The sequence below is a fragment of the Ornithodoros turicata genome, chromosome 2 (genome assembly GCF_037126465.1).
Source record: "Ornithodoros turicata isolate Travis chromosome 2, ASM3712646v1, whole genome shotgun sequence".
Taxonomy (NCBI): domain Eukaryota; kingdom Metazoa; phylum Arthropoda; class Arachnida; order Ixodida; family Argasidae; genus Ornithodoros; species Ornithodoros turicata.
This window is the reverse complement of record NC_088202.1, coordinates 48915739-48936722: the sequence shown is the minus strand read 5'-3', so window position 1 is coordinate 48936722 and position 20984 is coordinate 48915739. Positions and strand designations below refer to the sequence as shown.

At 47.9% G+C, this 20984-nt stretch overlaps 1 protein-coding gene across 2 annotated transcripts in view; it reads right to left on the bottom strand.

Moving 5' to 3' along the window:
* Positions 1 to 20984, bottom strand: part of LOC135385380 (thrombospondin type-1 domain-containing protein 7B-like) — a 552806-nt gene that overhangs the window by 186216 nt on the left and 345606 nt on the right. For both annotated transcript variants that reach the window (XM_064614667.1, XM_064614668.1), the window contains 7 exons: positions 17411 to 17650; positions 14794 to 14914; positions 14375 to 14520; positions 13509 to 13667; positions 13009 to 13108; positions 12691 to 12786; positions 5786 to 5866 (listed from right to left, as the gene is read on the bottom strand). In XM_064614667.1, the coding sequence (XP_064470737.1) occupies positions 5786 to 5866; positions 12691 to 12786; positions 13009 to 13108; positions 13509 to 13667; positions 14375 to 14520; positions 14794 to 14914; positions 17411 to 17650 (943 nt within the window). The remainder of the gene's footprint in view (positions 1 to 5785; positions 5867 to 12690; positions 12787 to 13008; positions 13109 to 13508; positions 13668 to 14374; positions 14521 to 14793; positions 14915 to 17410; positions 17651 to 20984) is intronic.

Here is a 20984-nt window from a genome sequence, read left to right as displayed (position 1 = left end):
AATCAGTCGTCAATATAAAATCGAGATGAGAGAAAAATACATTCTCAGGATGCCTAAATTGAGCGATACCCCTGTACCTCCATCTACACACGGACGCATGAACCAAGTTTGACCATAATCGATACCTAGCCTTTTCGCGCACTTCCAATAGGGGTCGTTGAATCTGGTTTCCGAGGGTACCTGAGGAGAAGCCCGCGGAATTTGTGGAATAAGATTTGCAAGAGTGCATATGCATGTGAAATCCCAGCATGCTGCATTGCGGGTACAGAGGCACTGTCACAACTGTGCATAGGTGGGCATTTTCCTGCGGCCTCACTCATCCGCACCTCACGAAGCACAGACTTTATTGGCCTCACTCACCGCCACAAAATTTTGCTCACCAGTAACTAAACCTCAGTCGCCTTCACCCTCACCTTCCATTTTGTATTTTGTCTTCACAAACCTCACCTCAGGGCATCCACATCGCGAGAGGCCTCACCATCCTCATCCTCACATGCCTTCACCTCATGAGGCTATTCACAACACTTATCTTCACCTCATGAGGTTCCTCATCCTCACGTGTCCTCCCCTCATGAGGTTCCTCATGTCCTCACTGCGCGTCACGTACTTTCGCCTAATGAGGACCCACATGGCCTCACGAGTCCTCATCGTCATCACGTGCCCTCACCTCGTTAATACCCCCATGGCCTGACGTGTCTTCAAGTCACTCGGAGGCACATGAGCCTCAAAAGAACTTTCCGTCATCTTCACATGATACATCGGCGTTGGACTACTGTGTTGGTAGTTGGTACTAATGATACTGCGCGGCATTAAACTGTTTATAGGGCTTCGTGCTGTGCTTGGATAAATTTGGTAACAGTTGCTACTGTCACAGTGAGGTTTAACGTTAGTGTTTGGCATCAGCAAAGAGGAGCCCGAACCCATCACCTCATCCGTGAGGCCCCTCACGAAAAGCCTCATGGCCTCATCCGTGAGGCTCCTCACAGAACACGTTGTACCCTCACGTATTGATGGCCTCACGACGACTGGCCTCATGAGGGCCCTCACGGTGGGCCTCATGAGGGACAATGCTCACGACTGTCCTCGTGAGCAACATTCAGCGTGGTCTGGCCTCACTCACCCTCACCTCATCGTCGTGAGGTGAGGGTGAGGCGTCTTCATGAGGATCCTCATGAGTGAGGACGCCCAGCTATGCAACTGTGTGGGCGCCTATAGACAATGGTGATGATGATACCAGAGAAAAATATGCAGATGTAGACCCCACTGCGTGAGAGGCCGGCTCCTCCAGAGCAACTATGTTTGCATGCAATGATGTTGCCTCCTCTATGACCACAAGAAAAGATACAGGTGAAAGTTGTGCAGTAAGTCTTCTATCGATTGCGTCCAGTGTTCTACAGAGCGCCTGCCGGATCATACGAAAGCGGTCCCATTTTATCAGGATATGCTGCGAATCTGCACTCCCGCCAGAGGTTGAGCGTATCGGAGAGGTTGATTGTATGAGGAAAAGCATTTGCGAATGAAACATTCAGTCTGAGGATGTGAAGCTTCTAATTGTCGGAGTATACGTGGTACCGGTGCTCGGAGCACGGGTGGTAATACACAGATTCATAGAGGTATGGAAGACAGGGTCTATTCTGTGAAGCAACCATGTCGCTGCCACCACTCTTGACCATTTATTTTCACGCAAGTGGTGCTGGATGTTGCGAAGCATACAATTTGCATTTTCGCCTGTGAAGGCGCCTGGTCATTTCGCCTTTTGCGTAAAATTGCGCTGGTGAGCATGATGCGCCTCCAGGTCAGCGGCACCAATACAGAATTACCAATTACCAACGGATTAAGCTGTGCCCTTCTGCTACGAGAATACAGCAACTTGTGACGATGACCTGCACAAAAACTGCAGGTCCACTTTTGTCATACACTGTACGAAGTGCTTTAAAGTCACTCTTTGAAGTGTTTAACGTTCTCCAGTCGGTGGGTATTGCTACACTGGCAATATTCCAAATTGTTTGATGATGAAACAAGCCTGAGCAATGGGCAACACGAATTAGACAAAAATATACCAGCAGCTAGCCTGCGTTTATGCTATATTATGAATTGACAATGGGCCTGTTGGCACACAAAGGCACGACAACCATTCAGAAGACAGGCAAGTGCCCAACTGAATGTTTAATGATCGTGCTTGCACGGGCACGAGATGTGTCGCAAAAGAGTGATGATGCTGATAGCAGCTCTGCTACAGAGGGAGGCCCCCCTCAGCGGAGTGGTCGCAGTGAGGACTGTCCGGATGGGGAAAGCCCAATGAATGTGGCGATGGTGAGACGTGCGCGGTATGGTAGACAGGTAACTCTCAAGGGGACGTAGAATGTCGGCGCAATGGGGGATGAAACGGCGGTAGAAATTAATGAGTTCCAAAAAATGACGAAGCTTGCATACCGAAGTTGGCTGGGGAAGATCCGTGACCGCCTTCACCTTGTCCGGGAGCGGGGTAATTCCTTTGGAGCAAATTCTGTGTCCAAGGAAATCTAGAGACGAGATTCCAAATTCGCCTTTGCTAGCGTTGATTATGATGCCGTGCTCGGGCAGTCGGGCGAAAATTGGCGAAAGTGGCTGTGATGCTCCTTGACGGAGTGTCTCGCTACGAGGATGTCATCGATGTAAGCGAAGACAAAAGGCAGGCCACGGGTGAAAGAATCGACGAACTGTTGAAAAGACTGTGCTGCATTTCGCAGACCAAAGGCATTCGAAGGAATTCAAAAAGCCCGAATTGTCTTTAATGGGTATATACACCGGCAGACAACAATACAACAACGAAAATGTTTGACGTGTCGAAACTCATTCGAGTTTCATTATCAGAATGACGTACCACAAGCTGCAGGCCCCTTCTAATGTAACAAGGGTGCGTAGCACTCCGGTAGGGGGCCGGGATGTCTATTGATAGCTTCTTTGCTGGTTACCTTTATCTTAACCCCGAACGACCCCCACGAGCTAAAATTTCTGGATTATCGAGACCTAATCTGTGTCCAGTTTTTACCGCGTGTTCACATTGTTCAGTTTGCTTCTTTGCGGCCTTGTCAACATCTCTTTTATGTTCCTTCATTCTAGTTTTTGTCCTTCTCCCGGTTTCCCCGATGTGCATCGCCGGGTATTTTTGGCATGATATTTTGTGGACGACGCCATGTTGATCGTTCAGTGTTGTCGTATCTTTTGGGTTGCTGAGCAGATTCCTGAGTGTGGGTTGAAGCTTGAAAGCAGTTTATCTGTTTACTTGAGCTAGTGTCCGACGTGTCTCTTCTGACACACCCTTTATGTAGGGAATGGTGACATATGTGGATCTTTCCGAGGTCTCTTCCGCTCTCTGCCTAGTACGTTCCATCCGTCGATAAGTGTCGTGAATAAATTGCTTAGGTTACCCTCTTCTCTGCAGGTTTCTGTTAATGTCACGTATATTGCTTCCAGTCTTTCTGTAGGGTCCGAGGTAATCTTGATGGAACGGGATAGCAGGGATCGTACCACAGCCTGCTTGTGCTCCAGAGGATGTTCCGACTTGTAGTGCAAAACCTTGCCAGTGTCACATGGTTTCTTGTTGTGTTCTCTGTTGTCTTCACGGCGCCATCTGCTCCTCTATGTATATCAACATCAAGGAATGCAATCATTCCTTCTGATTCCTCTTCACAAGTAAAACGAATGCTGGGATGTCGTTTAAGATATCGAAAAAAGCAGTCTTAAAACTTCTTGTACTAACCACAAACGTGTCGTCCACATATCGTCGATAAAACGTCACAAGCGGCCGTGTATTCTCCAGGGATTTGTCCTCCACATATTCCATAACCAGATTGGCAATGGTCATAGAAATAGGACTACCCATAGGGCACCCGTCTGCCTGCTTATACATCTTCCCTTAAAAAAAACAAAAAAAAAACGTTTGTTCCAAACATAGTTTTAGGAGGTCTAAGATGTCATCAACAGAAAGGGCTGTGGCCCTGTAAATTACAATCATTATGCAGCTGATCGCGTACTATCGTCAATGTTAAATCAATCGGCACATTAGTAAATAAAGAAACCACATCAAACGACATCATCACTTCGTCATCTGACACAGAGAGATCACGAACAAGCTCACAGAACTCAAGTGAATTACGTACAGAAAGACGGTTCTGAAATAACAGGTGTTCCAGGAGTTCCGCAAGGAATTTGGCTAAGTTATATGAAGGGGCGTCTATGAATAGGGCGTAATGGGCACCCATCCTTCTGCATTTTTGGAAGTGACTTCCAAAAGTGCACAAGGTCCGCAGCCGTGGGATTTAGAGCAGAGGTGACATGGTAGACTTTTGTCAGTTGAGACGTATCTCCTGCTAGTTTAAACTAGGCCTCAGCTTGTATGAACCACACAGCTGGGTTGCGGTCGAAAAATGGCGGTAGTTTGACGGCGACAGCAGCCACGGAAGCTGTTGGAGGGGCGGATCGGTCTTCATGCTCTCCCAGAGGCATTGAGGCTTGTGTATGAAGTCGATGAATGATAGGTGCGTTTGGAAGCGTCGGTTCACCAAATGTTGGGGCACAAAGGAACGACAACCGTTCAGAAGGCAGGCAAGTAATAAATAATGGTAATGATACTGTGATGTTACACGTAAGGTTTGTCTGCGCAGAATGCAAGTGCCCAACTGAATGTTTAATGATCGTGCTAGGCACGGGCACGAGGTGTGTCGCAAAAGACTGATGATTCTGATAGCAGCTCTGCTAAAGGCAATTTGCAAAAGTTCCAGAGAGCAGCGCGCGCCCTGGCAGGGCATGCCGGGAAATGCTGTGCAAAACGACAGCGAGAATGCATACACCAGTACGACGGCGACGACGATCGGAGACGATAGCAAATCGATGTCGTTTTGCACAGCATTTCCCGGCACGCCCTGCCAGGGTGCGCGCTGCTCCCTGGAACTTTTCAAATCCATCATCCATCAATACTCCATAAAGCTCGGCCTCCGTGGACTACGTCTTGTGTGACAGACCGATGGCATGGAGCACACTCGATCCTTGCACGACACAAGTTTAGGTTTACCTGGTGTCATTCGTCGATGCATCAGTGAAATTGTTTTACGTCTCCATGTGTTTTTCAATGACTTCCTGCATTAGTTTTGATTATATTTCCAGCATGTGTCAGAGTGTACTTCTGTTATTCCTTATTGTTATGTTTATTGTATCCACAGTACCAGAAAGGTAATGAAGAATACGCGAGGGACAAACCGGGATTTCCAGCGCTTCGTGCGCCGAGGTTTCGTGATGGAGTTGGATTATAATTCCATGTATGTGCCCACGCATGTGTCGCGTTGTCCGACGAGTGTAATGAAGGCATTCGTCTACTGCGCGAAGGGTGGGTGGTTCCCTCGATTCAAATGATGCCATGTAGGTGAAAATTGCGATTGGCAATCCGAGACATAGCTTGCCACTTTTTGACAAGACCAGTCAAATCTCAAACTTTCACTCGGGGAATGCTGCTCTACGGGAGTCAGCGATACTTTATACAAAACATTATACTGTGCAAAACTGTCAGCGATACTATATTTGAAGTAATGTACGCATATAGAAATAATTTGATGTTTCAGAAGGCCGGAGTTCTCTACAGATAAATTTGTACAAGTGAGTTTCTATAAGCGAATGTTTCTAAAAAAAAAAAAAACACACACACAGCGTAATGGTAGTCGCTTCTAATGTAGCCTAACGGGTAGTCATTACTGTTAGCCGCCGTGTGGCCGAAAGGCTAAAGGAACGAGATTATAAATGCATCACTCACCTTCGACGACTAATCCGTCTGAACGTAGGCACTTCAAGGTTCCTTCGTGTACCCTCCAAGAAAACGTGAGACACACCCCATCTGTGGGAGGTACGACGTTACCATGTCTGAGCCGCGTCGAATGTGAAAGTCTATGCGCTCCTTATCATTTATATCTAGCCCGTTAAACAAATCATTTAATTGGGAGAAGGAGTGTCCGTCGAGAACCAGTATCATCCTGGAATTTGGAGTGGGTGCAGGGACCATGTATACATGAGGTACAACAGCTGATTTGACTCGAAAAATATTTTTCTGATACGGAATATCGCTAGGTCAAGTGAAACTCGCTTTTGAAACTTGGCGGCGAAACACCAGTGATACGTTTAAGACAGAAATGTCAGGTAAACATTCGCATGCGGACGGCTAAACTGTGTGTGTCCGTACATCGTCCCGCTATGGGAGCCTCGTCACTCAGTCCGTTTTCTCCCTCGCCTGCTCGTTCCCCTCGCATCTTAACGCGAACTGGGTCATGGGAGCGAGACTCTCGAATATGATGCGTTCCCGACGATACGTTTTTACCCCCGTGCGTTATCTCAGTGTGGACTGGATACCACGTGTGCCGTGCGCTGACGTGCACGTTATGATGTGCACATCTCGCGGCGCTCATGAAGGAGCTGTTCGCCGCGGAATTTTGGAATGTCGTCGCTGCATGCTGTTCTGAAGCGAAAATTTGCTAAGATGCCAGCGCAGTGGAGCAAGTTGAAGAAGAGCAAAAAGAAACTGTACTTGGCTGCAGTGGTCACAGGTTATTTGGGACTTGTAATTTGAATTGGTTTTCGATTGACCATTTGAGAAAGATAGGCGGTTTCAAGAATGTTCGGTTCAACGTTTAGTACAATGGCTATTGAACATGACTAGGACGATATAGTTGAGATGAAATTATAGAGGACCATACAGGGATATTCCCAGGATTTTCATCTCGCAGCGTTCAATGTCGCCTCCGCGGGCTGAATACAGTTGCAGATGACCTACGAGTGTGGTGTCCAATAATTATTCGGCGTCCTCTTCGAAACGAAGCTGTAAATAAGGGTAACAGAGATGAGAGTAACAGACTGGCAGGGTAACTGACGCAGGCTAACAGACAGACAAGGATGGCCCCATACAATGTCATCTGCAGTGTCATCTCTTGCCTAGTAGCCAGCATTCTGAACGTTGAACCGAGCATGTTTGGAATCGCCTCTCTTTCTCAAATGGTCTATCAGAAAGCAATTACAATTACAAGTAACTTGCGAACATTGCAGGGAAGTATTCAATTTCATTATCAAGTTCCCAGACTCCGTAAAAAGTGCTTTTTTGCTCTTCCTCAACGTGCACCATAGTGCAAGTTGATGCATGATGCTAGCGAACTGAAGTTCGCTGGCATCTTAGCAAATTTCAAGCTTTATTCATCGCTTTAGATCAGCATACACCCGACGACACTCGAACATCCCGCCATGAACAGCTCCTGCGTAAGCGCCGCGAGATGTGCAAATCATAACGTGCATGTTAGCGCACGGCACACGTGGTATGCAGTACACGCTGAGATAACTCACGGAGGTAAAAACTTATCGTCGGGAACGCATCATATTCGAGAGTCTCTCTCCCATGGCCCAGTTCGCGTCAAGCTGCGAGGGGAACGAGCAGGCGCGGGAGAAAACGAACTGAGTGACAAGGCACCCATAGCGGGCGATGTGTGGACGCACACAGTTTAGCTGTCCGTGTGCGAATGTTTATCTGGCATTTCTGCCTCAAACATATCACTGGTGTCTCGCCACCAAGTTCTAAAAGTGAATTTCGTTTAACCAAGCGATACTCTGTACCAGAAAATACCAAATGCTGTACCAAATCAGCTGTTGTACCTCATCTAGACATGGTCTCTCCAAAACTAATCGCGGCACAGCTTCCTATGCAGTTGAGTGAGAACTTACGATCCGTTCCGAGCAGCATGTCGCCATATGAGGCAGGAAAAGAGCTCGGTAACGGAGGCATCACCACTACCACCGGCTCCAGAGAACCAAAGATCAAACTCGTCGCCCCAGCGGGCGGCTTCGTTCCCGCATTTGGCATACTCCGACTCATTTCCACGTAGAATACGTTCAAGTGCAGTTTACAGTTTTTTCGTAAGGGACTCGCCTTCAAAGCCAACAGAACGTAGACTGAGGAAAGGAGAAGAAGGACAGAGGAGAGGTAGAAACGGTGGGACAGAGAACTGTGATTGAAGATGGTGCAATAAGCTTCTCTGGTTAGAGAGTGGTAATGTTGAATATTTCTAGAGGTGTCGCCGTCTACATCGTCATCATCACTGTGATAGCTAACGAGCACGCGATATCACATTCTGTTTTCTTTTTCATCACGCTCTTCAGACATAAACCTACTGGCTATACTTTGTCCAAGTCTGCGTACTAGTTTTTATATGGTGCCGTGACCTGGATTCGAACCTGGGTTATTGCGGCCACAACACACTGGAGACCGTACCGAGTACCGAGAATGTATGGCAAATGGACGGAAACCACACGAGCGGACCTGCATGTATTTGCTGATGCCAGTCCACGTGCCTATGGAGTGGTGGCATACGTGGGATATCAAGACCATCGAGAATGCCGTACTGTGGACGGATTCAACCATCGCCTTGTCCTGGACAGGGATGGGCAGTATTTAAATATATTGTAATTAAAATACTATATAAAATATAAATACATGTATTTATATTTTCTATTTAAATACAGACTTGGAAAATGTATTTATAATTATATTTAAATAGCAATTTTCGAGTATTTATTCTTGTAAATACTTTATAAATACTCCTAAATACAGTATATACTGACTCATATCTTTAACTCGCCTCGCATTTGACCTTTCGGGAAGAAGCACGAGTTTGGGGTGCAGTTATGCCGTGTTTGCGCTAGCATGCGCATGCGACAAACCATTTTAGATGGCAAGTTTTTCACTGTTATTGCGGACAACGGTCGCGACTACCCAATTACCTTGTTGTACGAAGCGTCTTCGTCAAATTTAATACAAGCATTTGTTCATTGGCACCTGTGGAGACGCTGTTCTCCTATACGAATCTGATTGTACGGCCGAACAGAAGATGCCTAAAGATGCAGTCTTCGAGAAACTTCTAATATTAAAATCGCCGTGATAATCTAACAGATAAATGCTATTGTTCCTCGCTGATTTGTTCTTATGGTCATCGTTATTTCTGTAATTCCAGATGACATTTTCCTCACAGTATTTATGGTAGTAGTTACGGTATTTAAATACTGTATTTATATTTTATATCTAAATACTCATGTTCAAAAGTATTTATGAAAAGTATTTAAATACTCATTTTAACAAAGTATTTTGTATTTATATTAAAATACTCAAAAATTTATTTATGCCCATCCCTGGTCCTGGATAAAGGGCAATCCTGGACAACTAGTACGCAGACTTGGACAAAGTATAGCCAGTAGGTTTATGTCTGAAGAGCATGATGAAAAAAAAAAAGGAAAAACAGAATTTGATAGCGCGTGCTCGTTCGCTATCACAGTGATGATGACGATGATGTAGATGTCGACACCTCTAGAAATGTTCAACATTCCCCGGCCACCAATGGACGACTCAGCTGTCGCCCTTGCTCGGTGCTTCCAAGTGGGAGAGGTTCCTCGTTGCTATTCCTTTGATGACTCCCTTTGTAGTCCTGATTGTGCAGGACCTAACGCCGCCATCGGATCATCGGTTTATGGCCTCTACTTGCCCCACCTTCCATAGCAGTCGAGGCTTCTTGCTGCCCACCAGTACTACCTCGCCAACCTCGAACTCTTTACCACGTCGGGATGACGTCAGATGCGCCGATCGAAGTTCGCCGAGGTACTCTTTTCTCCAGGCAAGCCATAGTTCTCGTAACATCTCCTGTCGGGTCTTCCATACATCTGTGAGAGGCGCTATGCCTCGGTTTTCCACTGGCGGAAGTGCTGTCAGCCGTCGGCCTGTTAGAAACAACGCAGGTGACAAAAGTGTTGGCTCGTTCAACTCACTGTAAGTGTATGTCAGTGGTGCGCTTGTTGAAATACCGAGAATGTATGGCAAATGGACGGAAACCACACGAGCGGAGCTACATGTATTTGCCGATGCCAATCCACGTGCCTATGGCGCGATGGCATAAGCAGTCCTACACGTCCCTTTGGAAGCTAAATCGGCCCTCGTCCTTGCGAAGGCAAGGGTGCCACCTCTTAAAGCTCTAACTTTGCCGAGGTTGGAGCTCATGGCGGCAGTGGTAGCAGCAAGGCTACTCTCGCTTATAACGCGCAGTCTAGCGGATATCCAGACCGCGGATATCAATCATAGCCTTGTCCTGGATAAAGGGCAATCCTGACAAGTGGAAAGAGTTTGTAAAGACGAGAGTGCTACAAGTACGCGAGCACACATCACCGAGCCAGTGGCATCATTGTCCTGTTGAAGATAACCCAGCGGACCTTCTCACGCGAGGTATTTCTGTGCAACAGCTACGCCGGCGAAGACTGTGGTGGAAGGGTCAAAGCTGGATCACTGAAGATGAACAAAAATGGCCGAAGAAAGAAGACGTCACGAGCGTTACCGTAAACGGTACAGAAGAGAAAGTTGTGTGCAAAGTTGCATCAGTTGACACACGATCAATAGAGCCTGTCACTGATGCTAAGAATTACAGTAGCATAACGAAGTTACACAGAGTGACGGCATGGGCGACGCGCTTCGTCTACAAATGCAGCGAAGCAACGAGGCTGACAGGTCAGTTAACGGCTGAAGAGATGTCAGCGGCTGCAAGGTATTGAATCAGAAGGGCCCAAGCGTCAAGCTTTGCACATGATCAAGAAAGGTTACGTAAGGGCATGCCCCTGAAGCGATCGAGACTGCTGTACCAGTATTCACCATACCTAGACGACAACGGGATAATGAGGCTCACCGGCAGGCTTCAGAAATCAAGATCGGCGTACGAAGAGAAGCACCCGGCCATCCTGCCAAATGACTCTTACTACACGGAGCTAATTGTGTGGCAAGCACACAGGACCGTCATGCACGCAGGGACGCACGATACCTTAATGGAAGTACGGAATAATTTCTGGATTTCAAGACGAAGACAGTTCGTAAACCGGGTGTTCCGAACCTGTACGGTATGCAAGCGTTTCGACGGTAGGCGTGGTTGTGAGGTTACGCCTCCCCTGCCTCAGGACCGTATCACGGAAGCAAGCCCTTTTTCTACCATTGGGGTAGATTTTGCAGGACCGCTGCTAGTAAAAGGACCGGGGAACCCGATGAAGTCTTATATAGCAGTGTTCACATGCGCCACAACGAGAGCAGTTCATTTAGAACTGGTAACCAACATGAAGACCGACAGTTTCCTGCGTTGCTTCAGAAGGTTTGCTTCGCGAAGAGGTCTGTGCAACACTGTCTACAGCGACAACGCCCCCACGTTCAAACACAGCAACAGAGAGCTGAAGAAGCTTTGGCACGTCATCAAGGGACAAGAAGTCGAAGACTATCTCGCCTGCAGTGGCATTAGATGGAAGTTCATCCCTGTCGCTGCTCACTGGTGGGGTGGTTTCTACGAGCACATGATACGATCCATCAAGCAAGCTATCAGGAAAACGATCGGAAGAAGGTTCCTTGAGTTCGACGAGGTAGCGACTATACTTACGGAAGTGGAGGCTGTCATAAATTCGAGACCACTGACATACACTTACAGTGAGTTCAACGAGCCAACACCTTTGTCACCTGCGTTGTTTCTAACAGGCCGACGGCTGACAGCACTTCCGCCAGTGGAAAACCGAGGCATAGCGCCTCTCACAGATGTATGGAAGACCCGTCAGGAGATGTTACGAGACCTATGGCTTGCCTGGAGAAAAGAGTACCTCGGCGAATCTTCGATCGGCGCATCTGACATCATCCCGACGTGGTATAAAGTCCGAGGTTGGCGAGATAGTACTGGTGGGCAGCAAGAAGCCTCGACTGCTATGAAAGGTGGGGCAAGTAGAGGCCATAAAACGAGGATCCGATGGCGGCTTAGGTCCTGCACAATCAGAACTACACAGGGCGTCATCAAAGGAATAGCAACGAGGAAGCTCTCCCACTTGGAAGCACCGAGCAAGGTCGACAGCTGAGTAGTCCATTGGTGGCCGGGGAATGTTGAATACTTCTAGAGGTGTCGCCATCTACATCGTCATCATCAGTGTGATAGCGAACAAGCACGCGATATCACATTCTGGCTGCGTTCCAATACCCCGGTTAGTCGACTGCCTAGCGGTCTAACCGGAAGTGCCGCCATGTTAAGTCTCGTTCCAAATCTCGCCAAGTCCGCTATTCAGTCGGCTACCGCCTAGTGCGCATCGATGCAGTCTAGTTATACGCCTTACCATCTGACGGCCGGGATGGAGACGCGCGTTGACGGTACCAGCGTGCCCGCTGTTTCTACTGGCTTTAAATGTAAAGTTGCACATAGTGGTATATTTTTTAAAACTGCGTAGAGAGTTGCAACACATGTTTAGTTGTGAAGGTGACAGTTTATGCACGATGTCCTACAAACTTAACGCATTCGAGTCCTGCTGCGCTTGCGCAGTACGCATTCCTTGCGTGAGCAACGAGATGGCGCCACAGGAGCTTCGGCTATGCAAGCCTGTTCCAATAGTGACAAGAAAAGGGGTCTACTCAGCTGCCTAGTCAGGCGGCTTCGCGGGCGTGAGGTATTGGAACGCAGCCTCTGTTTTCTTTTTCATCACGCTCTTCAGACATAAACCTACTGGCTATACTTTGTCCAAGTCTGCGTACTAGTTTTTATAGGTACACTCTGGGGCTGACAAAATCGCAGACAATAACGTACTCTGCCTTTAAAAAAGTGAGAAATCCTGCACTAATATACATCTATAGCTTACCCCAGCATGGTCGTGTCTCCATCATGTCTATCGGGCAGTCGGTGCTATTTTCCCTTAGGTGGCCCACGACTGCTCTGGAGCGAGTTTTCTGGCCAACTGGAAGTTTGTTTGCAACATTAATTTTCATACTGCGTAGGATGTAAACAATAAACGTCAGGAATCTCAATATTCGCATGTCTGCGTGATGCTCTATGAACAAAAGTATAGTAAAGTACCCATCTGCTTTTGCATGCATCGGGTAGCCGTTCTTGTTAATTACTAGGTTAGACTACTATAGTAGCGTTAACCTCGTATTCTGTATTTATTATGTTCACTCACTTATTTCTCCAGTGTCACAATTCCGATTGCAAGGCGACCACTCGGACCACGAAAAGAGCGAACAGCTGTTGGGACATGTCACGTAACACTCTTGTTCAGTCTGAAAATATACAAAGTGCACTGTGGCGTCGGTGAACGCACTCCAGAACTGGCTCTGGACTGAGTATGACACAATAATTGGCGGCGTGGGGAAAGACCTGTGTGGCTTTGCTCAGGTCAGGGAGCAGTATGTACCAATCTCAATACGCAACAACACATTATATATAGTTCTGAACTACACGACATGCTCATACACATGTAGGGGTAGAGGATCGTTCTACGAAAGATACCTCGTTGACATTTCAAAATAATGTTTGCAAGATCTCTCACTACCATTGGCCTATTACCTTAGGGAACTTTGTGAAAGAGATATGTTATCGTAAGGAACATGAACTGTTCCGTGGAGCCACACTATTTACCATAGCGACAAAAGGACGCAAAGTAACTGCTGTTGGCCTCACCTCAACACCTTGTCCAAGGACAAGCCAATCATAACCAGGAAGATGGGACAGTGCGTTAGTGAAATTGCCAAGGTGGCACCAGGACTTGTCCACAAAGACGCCATCTGATCTTTGACACTTGACTGCGCGCTTTCTTTGGCCAAAACCGCAATCAGCTCCCTGCAGAAGAAATAAAGAAAGAAGGAAGGAAAGCAAGTAGTGACCCTCTTCTAGGTGATTATCTCCACGTGTGACTATAGTACACAGAAAGTTCATGGCAGGAAGGGAAAAAATCTTATTTAGTATAGCGACATGTTGCACGTGACGCGTGTGCGGATAACTTCGGCCACCAGGGTTCTTTTGACGTGCACCGGAAATTTTCGACACACGATGTTGGAAGCAATGATTACCTCCCCCATATTGCTACCGTCCTCGGCCGGGATTGAACCCGGGATCTTGAGCTCAGCACGCCAACACGTTACCGACTGAGCTATCGAGGAGGGTCACCTGAAGAAGCTTCAGCTCTATCGGCAACGACCCTCCAATGGCCGAGTGCATGACCCAAAATCTTAACGGTCGATTGGGTGCGCTAGACACGGTACACCGGAAGCCAAGTTGTCAACGGTCGACTTACACTCACTATTCTCTAGTATTTCCAGTATCATGTGTACTGGACGTTAAAGAATCCGCAGCCATACCCTGAGATACGTGCAGCACGTAGCGAGACAAGCATGGGCGGACTCACCTTACGTGTAAATCTACTCCCAATTATTAGGAAGTTTAAATATACCGTCCATGAACTCTCGGCAAAGCTGGCATCGACGTCATCACTGCACTGTCTGCGTCGCTCTAACGCACGCAATAACGCAACACTCTCTCGAACTCACATCAAGGTCGCATGCTGACCACGACGAGAGTATCCACTTGTAGCAAGGCATATATGGACACGGTATTTCTTGGCTTAGCCCGTCAGGGCATGGTCGACCGCTCTCGCTTGCATTCTGTAAGATTTCTCTGCGTCGTACTTGGTTTCCTGCAAATAGTAAAAACATCTTCAAGACGCCCAGTAACGTCCGGCAAGTACTGCTTTTACTTATACACAGCAGTATAAGAGATGTGTTCAACTTCTTGCGCAGATAACTCGGCTTACAGATCTTCGTTAGGTCTATTAATAGTTGTTGTAACAAATTAATGACTGTTTGTGTATGTCAGTGGGGATGACAGGTCTCAGCTTATAAGAAGAGAGACTCTCTCTATGTCTTTTTTAATGTTCATTAGACGTTTCGGAGCGGGAAGTAATACCCACCAAACGTTTCGCAAACTTCGCAAGCAGAAGAATCCCAAGCAGACCATTCACTCATCTCGCAGTCGATAGGACATGGTACGGTGCATTCTTTCAGAAGCACGTCCTTGGGTGGCTTTTCCTCCTGCAGAACCCAGACATTTGTATAGCGTCACCAATAGAATATTAAATATTCACAAACGAAAGCCGCACTCTAAAAATCACTGACCTCCACATTACGTGGACCGCGCATACACGCATACAGCGCTCTCTTCAGAGCACACTGAAGCCACTTTCTTGTTACGGAACTTTCTGCGTCACGTCACGCTGTATTGTCTGCTCTGTTCTCGAGGCGTCTAGGCCTAGCTGCACGGGACCTTGTAAATCGTCATTATCAGCGATGACGAACGGGTTTGCATATCTCAATATCGCGTTCGCCTCAAGTCATCTGCTGCAAGGAACATCTGCATATTCTTAAGCGGTAACCGCGTACGATGATTTCTCGACGAAAGAACGGCCAACTTTCTCACCGGCACGAGAAGTCGGCGGAGAAACGGCGGGACGAACCGCATGCACACATTTCCCATGGAGGAAGGAAACACAGGAGCGGCCCTTCCAACTTTTTGCCATCGGGACGGGCGTGCCAGCTTCGCAATGCATTCTGGGATGCTCCTGTCTACCATGTGACCGCTCACATGACCCCAAGAGCATGCGCAGGCCAGCTGTCACAGCAGACGACGGGAGTCGTGATTGTCTTGCAGTTCAGGTATCTGCATGCATTGTGATGAACGCCGCACGTCCAGCTTTATTTGTGTGTGTTTGGAGGTTTACTCTTGGTTTACCCTTCTACTACAAGACCGGTCAGGGTCTGCAGGACAACCACGTAGGACTAGAAACATCATTCGTGGCAGCGATGATTGCGTGGCGACGTGGCCACGTTTTGTGTGTTTGTTGCTGAAGTGGTAAAGCATGCCAGTAATCAAATTTGTACAACGATGGAGCAAATCAATTGAATCTGCAGCTGTAGCATAGCGGCAACTTGCAAAGGAATGATTCAAGATGACTCTCTCACAGACGGGGGTACGAAACAACCGGTCAAGTACGTGCTTACGAATGAAACGTACGTATTCCCGTGGCAGAGCTGTTTTCTGTTGAACCACAGCCGCAACCGCGGTAAGAACACGTTAACACTTTGCAGTGGTGTTCACATTTTAAGAGTAGATGACTTTGGAAAAGCATAAAAGCACAAAAAGCAGCGCGACCAACAAAGCGTTGCCAAACCGAAACTTTAGAGAGGATCACGTGGTGGACAGGAAGTAATGGCGGTTTTGACAGGAGCGACCGCCAGAGGGGTCCCACGGAAATCTGTTCGAAACGGCCGCTCCTGTGTTTCCTTCCTCCATGACATTTCCACTGCGGGGGACGGTGGCGCACTAGCGGGCGTTTCGTTAGTCCGTGTTAAATTTTGACGTCAAATGAACTGATAAATATTTTGCTGCACATAGAAAAGTTATAGTGGCACACAGAAGAAGTTCTTGCGGTCAAAGCATATTCACAAAGGAATCGCTACAAATGCCCTCTCAGACAGCAGCCGGCAGGCGACAACATGCTACCCATTTCCGAGGTTGGTCATACGGGCATCCGAGATGCCCGCCACGTCCGCTCGTGGAGCGGTAGCGCGTGGAGCGGTCCTATTGGCTGCAGTCGAGCTGCCGCTTCCGCTCTTTGCCGGATTTCTCTGTCCACCGCTCTCGTCGAGAAATCGGTGCCATTTCCATTGCTCGCGTACGCTCACCGGAAAAACAGTGACGGTGGCCGGTTTTCCGTCGAGAATTCGTCGTATGCGGTTACCGCGTTAGTCGTTGAAGTGTCGCGTCTGTGTATCGGGAACTGTCTCGGCACGCACGCTTCGTACCGAGAGAGACGACGATAACTACTCCAACGGAAGCCCACGCACTTGCACTTCCGTTAAGGGTTAGCCCCGCACAAACAGAGCAATGTGCGGTCCACGTAGTGTAGATGTTAGAGTTCAAAACAGAACTTCAGCACATAGCATGCTCTGCGGCAATCACTCTACCGTATGATACTGTTATCGCTTCTGATTTCAGGGCAGATCAGGACACTTAACGCATATCCTAACTGCCGCAAAACGGCGACCGCCTACCATTTTCAAGAAATCGGAAAAGAGAACGATATGGGTTTGTGTTGCGGCCAGTTTTGGCCGTGTTGTGTGTTGAAGTTCTGCTTTTACAGTGCAGCCGAACTCTAACACAAGTGTAAAGGGTGTAGACCTCCCAGGAAAACATCTCGTGGGAATCGCATGAGCTTAGTTACGTTGTAAATGAAAAACAACAGGAAGGGAAGGCATTACGTTTTGGTAGACTTGCTAGACTGACACCTCAGGACTGCACGCGTTTCCGGTTTAGCGGTTAAGAGCTCACCTAGTAGCGATGAATGTGGGTTCAAGAACACGATGTGTTCATTACATACGGCTACATTTAAAAACCACATATAGGCGCCTTGCCCGATGCATGTGTCGTGGGTGTCGATGAAACATCCCATTCATTATCACCAAAACAAAGTTGTTATTGTTGCTGTGTCGTGAGTGTGGGCACGTATTTCTTCTGCATTACGCACGTACCTCATTGCAGTAGCGAAAATCAACCCGTAGTCCGTCAGGTTTCCGTACGCAGTAGATAAACATCCTTGCTAAACCTTTCCCACACGACGTATGTTTGTCTAGAATGCAGGATCCGTAGCTGTCAGTTTCCCAGTGGTGCTCGACACAGGCATCCGATTCCCACAGGTATGGACAAGAGTGCTCTGACGAAGGAAGACGGAGTACATGACGTGTCCTGTTGCGTACTGTAGCGTTCTTGCCCTGCATCACAAAGCAAGATTAAGGTAATTGGCATTCGTGACATGTGCTACTTGTTTAAGGTCTGAACCGTATTGCACAAGCTTAAAGGAGCATGGAAATGATCGGAATAAAATATGACGGGAGAAGTAGAAATTACGATTCTGAGCCCTGTGATACATATTCGCACAAAAAGATTGAGCGTAGCGCGCAATCCTAGCGCGCGAGGGAGCTTTGAACCTCGCAGCAGAAATGCCCCCTCACTCGGCTGCCTGCAGCTGACGTCATGTGGCCGCGCCGTCTTTTTCTTTCTGTTTTGCTATTTCTCCGGCGTCGCGGCGCCGGCAAGCAAACCGAGCAGGAGGTGTTGTTGTTCGTCGGACGTCGTGGAAAGGACAGGAGATGAACTGAACACTCTTTAGGCGACACGTCTGCTCTTCTTGATGAAAAGTTTTATGGAGTTGGAGCCTAAGCTCCGCCAGCTTCGATTTCGCTACACGAATGTACCGGAGGCTGGTGATGCTGATAAGTGTGAACGAACATTCGGATTGAAATATAGCGCTTCTTCTTGGGTACCAGTGTTTTCATTTGAAGAGGTCGTCGACAATCATGACTTCTCCGTGTTGTGGTCAACACTATCGGCTCTGAGCCGCATGGACACTGTCATCTCCGAGGCGAAAGAGCGGACCGTTGAATGCATAGCTGTGTAACATTGCGCTTACCACATCTTACCGCTCTTAAGCCATATCTTACTGATACCAGAAGCGCAACGTCTCCACAAGCACAACAACATGGATACCAAAATCAAGTCGGTAGAGTTCATCTGCTAGCGATCTGTGGGAAACCCCAAAACACATGGCCAAATAAGCCTTTTCTTTTTTGAATGGTCATACGCAGCGTACAACAATGGCACATGGAATAAATCTCCAACTGACAGGAATGTATTTAGTCGTATCATATATATGCTGCACACACAGACACAATCCTGTTGACTAATTAACGACACCTCAGCACAATCGGAACAGAAACCACAACCGCGTACGATCCACCTCAGCCCGGGACGTCATGGCAACACGGAGTCCTAGCCACACCTTTTACACTGCCCGCAGTCTTGTTTTATGCAAAACGTACGAGACAAATCATGTAAGAACGCAAGTGAATGTCAAACGCAAATAAATAGCAACAGCGTCTCAGTCGGTAAGTCGCCACGATTCCGAAGCTAGCAGACGATTCTGGCGGTGAGCGGACGCCTCCGGCACCCAATGAAGTGCTCGGCCGCCTGACGTCACCACACGCCAGACTCGGCTTGGGGGAGACTGTCGCCGCGTAGCGCATTCTTGCAAACTAATTTTCTCAAGAAATTCGCGCTTCTCGAAGGAAATATTTTGCGTGACAGTTTATGAAGGTAGTATGTTCATATCAAGCGGTGAAAAAAATATGTTCCAAATGATTCCCACGCTCCTTTAAAGGCACTTTCGAGGAGTGCTACTCCCCTTCCGGTGCGCGAAGAGATCTCCAGAGCTACCCTACGAATATTGCATGGCAGATCATTCGGGGGGGGGGGGGGGGGGCATGTGATTCACGTGACGTCTCACAGTGTACATTCATGAGCTGTTTCTAAATTTAAAAGTGGCACGACAGTGCATAATCATGAATCGGACACTTCAGATCAGAGCCGTCGCGATGACAAAGTCCGCCTGGGGCACGATCAGGGTGTCGGAGCGAACCGAAAACCAGAACCGAAAACCGAAAAAAAAAACGCTATTTTGGAGCGAACCGGAACGGAATCGAAACCGTATACGTTTTTTTTTTTCGCTCAGGAGGGAAACCGAAAAATTTATTTAACAGTTTTCGGTCCAAGCAAAAACTTCGCCGGTTTGGACTACGAGTAGGCGAATTAAACTGATGTCGTGCGTTCTGAAGTCATCTCATGGATACTTCACGAGGGTTACGGTTACGGTGCAATGTATGTCGATATACTATGGCCCTTAGGCTCCCTTTGTAACGTTTTATCGTTCGCGCATATATACTTACAGGTACATGTGACCGGTTGTGGCTCTCTACCAAAGTGCCGTAGTGTTCGTTTTAATTTCATCCGCCCAAACTCTCCTCAACTAAACAGCGACCCAAGGGGGGTGCGTAACGGCTTCTCTATCGGTAATGTCGCGCAACGCGTCCCTGGTTTGAGGTGCAGCGAAGTTGAATACATTTACGTATCCGCGAGGCAAGTGCGTGCGAAGTGGTGCCTCTTTTGTGGACAGAACACGAAGAAAAGAAAACGGAGCCGTCGAGCGCGTTTGTGAGTGAAGATCTTCCTCGATTTGCGTCGTACTCGTGCGGTAGTGCTTGCTAGCTAGGAAGCAGCAACTGACATTGGGATGGGATGCGATCGCTACAATCCAGCAAGAAAGTACTTTACGTATGACATCACAACAAACAAGTCCCTCTGTATCATGCGCTTCAAGAAAGGAGAAAGCCTATTTGAAGAGACAGTCACCTACAGGAACCAGGAGCTACCACTTTCACAGCTGCCTATTAATATCAAATACCATGTATGCGGAATAAACGGGTTTACATTTTGCAACATCGATTTTTTTTCTGCGAATCAATATGCCCACAAGAAGCGGAACCGGTTAAATCCGGTATGAACCGTTATTTTTTGCTCCGGAGCAGAACCGGTACCGAACCGTTTATGGTGGAACCGGAACGAAAACCGGAACGAAAAACGTTTCGGTTCGACACCATGGGCACGATGAACCTGAAGCGCTCCCCCCCCCCCCCCCCCCCGCGCTGTACTCAAGACATCACACCACCATGCCGAGGAAAATTTCCTCTGTTGAACATTCATACGTGCACAGGCTACTTACACACAACTGGCAACTTATTAGGATGCGTAATTGCAAGATGCAAAGGTCGCAAACACAAACGTAAGTTTTATTACTTTATTTACCCGCAACAAAATAAGTAGACACGGCCTCACAATTTCTTTGGGTGTTGGTGCCAATTATGCCGGCTGTCCCTTTATTGCCCACCGTGCTCTCCACGCTTTCCGTCTGGCGCCCCCTTAGGGTTGGCGCGGGGCGGCTGCCCCTCTCTCGCCTCCCCCCTCCCTCGGAACGGCTCTGCTTCAGATTGCCTAATAAATGTCGTATCGCAGTGCAGCGGAGGTCACCTGAAATTTTCATTATACTCTTTTTCGTTTCTTATTCTTTTTATTATATTCAACCCTCTTCCAAAGATGTTATTAAACGCGACAGTATTTCTCTAACGTACTTTTGAGGCCTCGGCGCAGACATGTCGCGTCACGCAGGATGGGGACAAAGATGGCCCACTCAACCACCCTGCCACCAGCAATGGG